This window comes from Trematomus bernacchii, unplaced genomic scaffold (assembly GCF_902827165.1).
Source record: "Trematomus bernacchii unplaced genomic scaffold, fTreBer1.1, whole genome shotgun sequence".
Classification (NCBI taxonomy): Eukaryota; Metazoa; Chordata; class Actinopteri; order Perciformes; family Nototheniidae; genus Trematomus; species Trematomus bernacchii.
This window is the reverse complement of record NW_022987558.1, coordinates 897,037-905,815: the sequence shown is the minus strand read 5'-3', so window position 1 is coordinate 905,815 and position 8,779 is coordinate 897,037. Positions and strand designations below refer to the sequence as shown.

Genomic DNA, 8,779 nt, shown 5'->3' with positions numbered 1-8,779 from the left:
TTTGTTGGTCAAATAAGTGAAAGTACCATTAAAGTAGAACTGCCACTATTCTTTGATTAGTTGATCGTAAAAACAAATTATAATCAGCCTTTTCAATCATTTTTTTTTTCTAAAAGCTGTTTTTCGCCTCTTAAAGGTGGGGTATGTAATTCACTTCAGAAACACTTTTTGTTATATTCCATGGAATGCTCTTAACATCCCGATAGCAATGAATAAATTAAATGCTTTGACAATAAATACATAAACAAATGTCATCTGTGGAAGCCGTGGCGCTGTAAAAAGCACGACCAATCATCTGAGCCGGCCCGACTAAAATAACTGGATGGCCTACCTGCCTGTCAGCCTTCCATCTCGTGCACACACTTATCTCGTGCCCTCATTGGTCATGTGCGCATTCGTGTGTGTTGGAGGAGGGGCTCTGCAAGGAAGTCTGAAGGAAGGGGCAGATTTCTTTTGGCTGCATACTTTCAAATTCTAGCGCACTCGAGCTGGTTTCTCCATTCTTACCTACCCTACCTTAAAGTATGGATTTTCCCACTTCTCCCTGTTTTCATATCTTGTTACACTAAAGGTATATATTTGTGTAAACATCCCTGTTTTCTGATATTTCTTAGACCAAAATGTGAATCTAAAAGATAATCTGCATATTACTCATGAATGGTAATTGTTAGTCGCAGCCCGACAATACAGATAAACCGATATGGGATTTCAGGGCTTATAATTGTAACTTATACAATACAATCACCTGTAATATTACTCGATCAATTAAGAAAACTACTAAGGAATATTTAGGCCTTGAGGTGTTTTGTGTTATTCTGGCTGAACTCAGATGAAGGTATTTTCATCTCCGTGTGATGAGGGTTCAAATAAATGTTTTTGTTCATCTCAGGTGCTGAATTTTGGCTGAACCAATAAGGAATATTTTTCATTCTCATAGCAGAAGTTCTGTTTTTCTTTTGTGCTTTTCTCTTCTTTTTCTCCTACAGATGTTGATAGCTAAATGAAAACTTGAGTATGAGTCACAGTATTTTGTCTTCAGCTTTGTATGAAACCTTTCATCATGCAAGGATTAATGAAATTACGCTGGGAAGTGGAATCAGGGCTGGGTCAGCAAGCCTCTGAAGGGACCAGTTACACAGCGAGGAAATCCAAACAGTTGTTATGGGAACCATGCTATTGCTAAATGTCAGTGAAAATGTTTTTGACCTTGACTGATGAAGTCTTGCACTTCCACAGTTTGATGTCTATCAGAGTGAAGCTGGTTCACAGACAATGAACGTGCTGCTGTTCGTACGGTTTGCTGGCGTATTTATATATGTTAACCCTCAGAGACTTAAACTGTTAAAGAGGCTCTGATGGGCTCAGTTTTAGAGCTACAGTGGAGATAGGCAAATTAAACACACTCTAAAATGTGTCATAACAAAAACACAATATTTCTGATAGATTTTCTACTTTCAACAAAGTGTTTTGTTGCATCTCAATGAAATCCTCAGGTTTCAAGTTTATCTATTCACCCATGCATCTATCCATCCATCCATCCATCCATCCATCTATCTACCCTGTTGCTGCTTTGTACAACTGAATTTCCCCACGGGGATTAATAAAGGTCCATCTTATCTTATCTATCTATCTATCTATTTACCTATCTATCTATCTATCTATCGGACTAAGTATAAGATATGAATAGTTATTTGGTTTAATTAGCAAATCAAAGAAGCCTGTATCACATATCTCTAATTAGTCATACAGACCAGAATCTGTTATTCCCTCCTGTAAAAGAAGAGCAGGATTTAATGAAGTCTCCAGACGTCTGTGAACTTTCGTCTTTCGTCTGTCTCCCGTTTTAAATAGAAAATATTCGAAGACTCAGGCAGAACCTTTGCAGTCCGGTGCTGGACGAACATTCCTGGTTTCCTTTGAGCCGGCCCCTCGAGTTCAGCTCTGATGAATTAATAAGTTTGTCTTTGTACAACCTGGACCTGTCCTTGGTCTCCATTCATAAAAAATGAATAGCCATTTTCATTTCTGTAGAAAGTTTTCAGTTCACAATTTTTTTTATTGAAGGTGTAAAAAAAGTTAGTTTTCAAATGAATTAAAGGTTCATTACAGGTTGGTGTCTTTTCTTTTAAATGTATGGTAACGCTAATGTGGGAAAACTAAACGGAGTCATTATCAATCTTTAAAGATAACAAGACTGTTATTCCAAGGAAGTTATACAAAAAGTTTCTGTGGTTCCTGTTTTAAAATGCTACAACAAAATCCTAAGTGGAAGAATATATTGTTATGACGTTTTTATTTTATAGAAGGGGCAAAAAAGCAATGACGACTATCTTTGCGATAACATTTTAAATGAGTATTTCAAGCTCGAAAAACTATAATTTGAACTCACAAAATAAGTGGTAAACTTATTTATCTTTCCATTACTTACATTGTTTGGTACAACGACGCAAAAATGTAACCCCCAATATACATTTTTCAATTTCTAAAAATATATTTATACATCTATCCCTAACTGATACAGCTTTGTAATTATTATCATTAACCAGTTCAAGAGGAAATACAGAGAAATTATTTTCTCGAGGTACAGGGATGGGGAAGGTGTTTGACTATGTGTATATGTGTATATGTGTGAGTATGTAGGTGTGTATATGTGCATATATGTATATATGTGTATGTGTGTGTATGTACATATGTGTATATATGTCAATCAACAGGTAAAGCAGATTCATAATAATAATAACAATAATAATGAATGATAATTATTGCAGATTATAGATTATAAATAAATCATTTAGGGACAAGGGGGTGAGATTAAATAAATTATATTTCTTCTCACTCCTTTTCGAACACTAGATGTGGGACTGTTTATGTTGCTAATGCTGTTGTTGTTGTTGTTGTTGTACATTTTGATTTCTCTTACATGACTATGCACTGCAACATTTGTTTTGTTTTGTAATTATTTATTTTACTTGTTCGAAATAAAATGTATCAATCAATCAATCAATCAATCGAACCTTTCCGTTTCATTTGAACCAAAAATGCAGATAATTGAGAAAACCTTCCAAAAAAATCTTAATTTAGGGAAAAAGTGAGCGAGAATTATATATTTGACTTCAATAAAAAGTATAATAGGTGATATTGCTATTGAGATGTTGACATTTTTAAATGTTTATTTCTTGTCTTTTAATTTGATTGTACAATGCCATGTCTTTTTATGCTGCTGCAACACAAACATTTCCCAACTTGGGATCAATAACGTACTTATCTTATCTTATCTTATCTTATATAGATGTGTCATTTTCAATAACAATGTTCACAAAATCATGTAAATTGCTGTTTGTATCCTTTCAGCATTATAGAAAATGACATCCCCCATTAACAATTTCTATTGTAATGCAACATCACATGCACTCATGAGACTATGGACAAGGATAATGAATGAAACAACACAACGAGAGATGAAGAGAAAATAAAAAGATGTGTGAAGTCTTGTGTGGCCAAGCATCTTCCTCCCCTGGGACCTGCAGTCTCTGAAGAGGCATGCGATGAAAAACATGTCCGCTAAGTTGTCATCGTGGTGATGTGGTATGTCAAGGTTAAATAATGTTCTAATGTGTCAGGCAGATTGCAGTTTCTGTGGAGCCTGTGTGGCCCCGGCCTCTGGCAGGATGCCCGGCCGGCTCTTTAATACCATTTGCAGTGGAGTTAAGCAGTCTGCAGGCTGCTTGTCTTCACAATCAGCCAAAGGGGCACCGGGGGGCACTGTGTAATTCTGCAAAAGGAGTGGAGTGGGCTAGTCTATACTTTCTCTGACCTCTGTATATAACGCTTGGTGCAGCTGACTCTCAGGAGGGTAAATCTGATAAGTGTGAGGCTATAGAGTGTGGATTTAATAAACCTCTGCGGGCATTCAAGTGCAGCTGAAGCCATGTGAAACAGTAATGGCTGTCACTGGATAAAAAGAGGTGAAAACTGTCAGCAATCAATCGTTGAAGAGCTGCAGTAATGAACTCTGACCGTGGTTACATTGCGTGTAAACAATATTAATATAACAGACTGAAGCATTAGCCTCGTAGCAGTGCTGTGTGTGTAGTCAAAGCGTGTCAACCAGCTTTAATTAAATATTCAGGCAACCTGCCAACATCCCTGCTGAAGAAATATGTTGTATGTTTTCAATGTGCTATATAAGGTTATTGCCTTATTTACAGTCTATAGTTTTTTACTCCAGCCATAAATAAATACCAGCAACCCTTTTGGTTATATTATGTTAAATTGTATCAATGATTTTACAGTTGTTTTCTGTTCCAGATGTAGTGCCACATGTTCTGTTTTTTGTCTGTCTCTTAATGTTATGCTGCATGAACTTAAATAAAGATATGTATATGAGGGGGACCCAAGTTCCCATCAGCAAAAACACGTGGGTTTGGTATCCTGGCTCCAAAATGGTGGAATGAGCTCCCCATTGACATCAGGACAGCAGAAAGCTTACACATCTTCTGGCACAGACTGAAAACTCATCTCTTTCGACTCCACTTCGAGCAATAAAATGAAAAAATGAAAAATAAAAAGCACTTATATTATACTAACTAAGCACTTACATACTAACAAAGCACTTACATATAACAAAGCACTTATATACTAACAAAGGACTGGCTTATCTAAAGCTAGTTGAGTAGCACTTGAAATGTTTTGGCTCTATGAAACCTGATGTACTTATATGATTCAGTTTTCTTCAAGTTTGTATCTTCTTGGTCGAATGCACTTATTGTAAGTCGCTTTGGATAAAAGCGTCAGCTAAATGCAATGTAATGTCATGTCATGTATATATGTTTACCCTTTATCTGAGATACATCAGGGTTGGTTGGGACACTTTTTACTCCCGGCTTATTTTATGTAACCATCATAGACTGTATATAGGGTTAGAATATTCTTACCAGCAGCACATGAAAGGTTGAGGACATGTGCAATTATACAATACTCAAAATAATTTAATTCTGCTTTCCCTACATCACTCTGGCATTTCAAATGTATAAGACTTTACATTTCAAGCTATATTTGTATGTGTCTTACTTAAACTATTTGGCATCACCAATCACTATAAATCCCATTTGAGCATTCTTATTGTTTTTTTGTTGTATATATATTGTCATTTACATAATTTTACATATTCATTTTGTTGATATTATTGTTATACTGTATATTATCTAAAATGGAGAAACTGTAACCAAACCTTATCTACCACCCAGGGATCAATAAAGTATTTCTGATTCTGATTGAATGTCAGATAGAATAATAATAACAATAACTTTATTAATACAGCACTTTTTTTAAGTTACAAAGTTCTTTACATGTATTTAAAACAAGCCGTTCAGGAGAAAACAGAACATTAGGTCAACCATCCCAACCCCATCCCGGCGTAAACTATATGAATACAATGGAAAAAATAAAGTAAAATCAAACAAAACATGGATAGATGTAGATGGCATGGCATTATTAATGATGACAGGCTTTAAAAGATATGAGTTTTAAGAAGTGATGTATCAGTGACATGCTGCTGGGTATACTATCTGTCATGGAGCAATACGTACAATATTTAAATATAGTAAAGTGTGAGTACAGAGTAGATTAAAAACACTCAAGTAAAATACATGTATCCCAAATGTGACCCTTCATTTTATTCTACTGCACTGACCCAGAGCCCTACAATAGACATCTATACGGCGCTGCAATGACCCCTCTCGCGCGCTTTTGGACTACAAACTCCCTCAGTGTTATGTGTAGTCCAACCTCATTGGTCCATGAATTGACCACCACAGCCAATCAGTTCCCTCCTTCCAACACGCAAGAAAACCTGAAGTTGTTGTCCTATTTCCTCGACTGGTAACGTCTGAGTGCGGTGAGTAATGAGGAATTTATTTGACTTATTTTTACATAAACGCTACTGTTTCGGTGAGATGTTGCTCATTGATTTTCATGGTATGGAGTTTCTCGACGGGGGGAGACAGCTAATGGTAACTTTAAGTCTGTCGCCGCCATTACACCACCGAAGAAGCGTATCCCGCCCTCCTTCTTCGTGTCTTTTCTTCTTCTTCTTCTCCTTCTACCAGAAACTAGTAAGCACCACTGGTCCAAGCGGCAAAAAGTGGTTTAGACACCGGCTAATGTAGCTACAGCTCCCCGCTATAAATACATGTTCTCACGGTTGTTTGATTAGCTTCCGATATAGCAAGAGAGCTAGCTAACCACGCCGGGGCAACGTTAGCCATTTTGCTAGAAACATGGCCATCGTTGCATGTTAGCAACACAGTAACTGGTCAAAGGTAACACTGTATGCTAGCTGGATGCTAAGATGCTAGCTCGGGTCAGACAGGCTAAACTGTCAAATGAGCTAACATGAGGCTTTATTATTGGCCTGCGATTGCATCAACTGGGAGTTATTGGTATTTTGCTGGTTTTACATGTCCCCTTGTGAGTCAATATCGCTCTGACATTGACCCTGTAACCCTCACAGCTACCTAAACATTGAATGTCATGTAACCATAGACATGTAACTCGCATACATGGCACATGTTAAGTACACCTGTCTAATGAATACATGCACAATGTAACAAAAGCAACTGTTACACCAGAATACTAAATTCTTATTTAAGTGTTGTGTATATTTCACATTATTAATCAAAATCTACAAAGTCACTAAATATGTTATATAAATGTACTGTAGTAAAAGTACACTATTAACCTCTGAATTGTAGTGGGGTAGAAGTACAAAGAAGCAACCATTTTAAATACTTAAGTAAAGTACAAGTCCCTCAAAATTGTAGTTAAGTACAGTGCTTGAGTAAATATACTTAATTAATTTTGACCACTGGTGTGTAGGTCCCTTTTTGGGTCAATATTGGACTGACATTGACCCTGTAACACTCACAGCTACCTAAACATTGCATGTCATGTAACCTAATGAATACATGCACAATGAAAAAAAAAAAGAACTCAGATATTGTTTTTTTGGTGTAAAGAAGTACATCCTGAAAATCTCACAAATAAAGATTTGAAAGATCAAAATCTCTCAGTTGTTACACTTTCTTCTAAATCATATTGGAGATACAAAGGCACAACAAATGTATTTTATCTGACCAATCAACCTGACATTATAGATTCAGCTGTGAAGAAAAAAGCACCTACTACTAGACTATCTTCCCAACGGGGGGTAGTGAGGCACTATTACAATATTTGATGGTTTAAATTATGTGTTTATATTCAATATTTCCTTCATGCATAAACAAGACACACAAAACCAAAATCAACATTAAAGTTATCCCACTAACAAGTTTTGCCACTGTAGCAAATACCTGATCATTTGTTATAGATCCACATTGTTGTTCACAAAACTGTGGAAAACGTTTCAGTGAGCCAAAATATTGCATTTAACGAGATGAAACTTCAAGTTAAAATTACTTTTTCAATGATTTAATCACAATAATACTGTCCTGCTGCTTCAAAAACTCACTTAATCACTGAACCTGCCTCTGAAAACCTTCCCCAACAAATGCAACAAAACCTTCCCCCGATTTGATACTTACTTTTTCTAAAACTGCCCAGCTTTTTTAGGCAATTACTTATTTTAGACAAGGTTCCTTTTTTTATCTGTAATCCCTTTTTTAAAGATGTCAGTAGGAACACATGAGATGTCACCGACACACTGGGGAAGTTACAAAGCATTGACAGCCAGACTAACATCGCACTGATCTTCTCTTGTCATGGGATTTGTCGACAATAACAAAATGTAAAATATTGCCAGAGGCCTTATCCTTTTAAGTCTTTTATGCCTTGTCTGTCAATTAAAAATGATCAACAAAGGTGTGTCACTTTGGTGTCTATCAAAGCTATTCATATGTTGGTCTTTCGAGGGGTTCTCTGATTAATAGGGTTCTTTTTTCAAAGGAGAGCTTTGCAGCTGCAGTCAGAGGTCTGATTGGTATCCAGAGAGTCGGACGGATTGCAGAGATTGTGTTTGATTATAGCTACTTTCAGCAGCAGCATGTGCTAGACTGCACTTCCAGTGGGTCCAATTACAGCACATATCTAATTGATGTTGGAGCTAAATGTCTGTTCAGCCCACGAATTGGCAGGAAAAGAGAGACTTGGCGAGGTCTCCACCTGATCCCCAACCTGCATGGTCAAAATAACAATTAGCTCAGGCTCAGCCACGGTGAGTCATCCTGGCAACCCGGGGTTCGCCTCCTGCCGCTGTGTCCAAGCTGTTGTCTTGATAATATATGCAGGCACTTCTTTTCATCAGGAGAGGGCAATGTTCACAACCTAACTTAATATACTGCAATGGTTGGAAGGCATCTGTATAAGGCTCACGTTCTGATATTACTTTCTATATTCTAAGCATGGTGGGTTTTGTGAACTGTTTCCCCAATCAGTTTTGCATTGCTTTGTTTTTTAATTTAATTTGTTCTCATTCCCTGGCAGCCATGGAAGCTCTGGAGGCCATGGAGAGTTCGTCGGTGTACATGTGCTTCCCGTGCTACCAGGAGTTCAACACCCTGGAAGAAGTGCTTCAGCACCAGTTGACATGCACTGCTGAGGATGAGCCACAGGACACATCTGCAACCACCCCTGTCACTGTTCCCCTGCTGCAGAACCAGGTAAATACTCACTTATCATCTTGATTCTAGCTGGCAGACGAACCTAAGAACACCAATTTAACACCAATTCAGGTGTGGTCTAACACCACAGCAGCGTGATCACATAAAAGCATTTCAAAGAGATC

At 37.3% G+C, this 8,779-nt stretch overlaps 1 protein-coding gene across 1 annotated transcript in view; it reads left to right on the top strand.

Annotated features, from left to right (window-relative positions):
• Positions 1–5,791: 5,791 nt before the first annotated feature.
• znf574 (zinc finger protein 574) overlaps positions 5,792–8,779 on the top strand; it is a 35,879-nt gene continuing 32,891 nt past the window's right edge. Inside the window, exons 1-2 of the mRNA XM_034123927.1 lie at positions 5,792–5,896; positions 8,479–8,654. Coding sequence (XP_033979818.1) covers positions 8,481–8,654 — 174 coding nt within the window. The 5' untranslated portion in view covers positions 5,792–5,896; positions 8,479–8,480. The remainder of the gene's footprint in view (positions 5,897–8,478; positions 8,655–8,779) is intronic.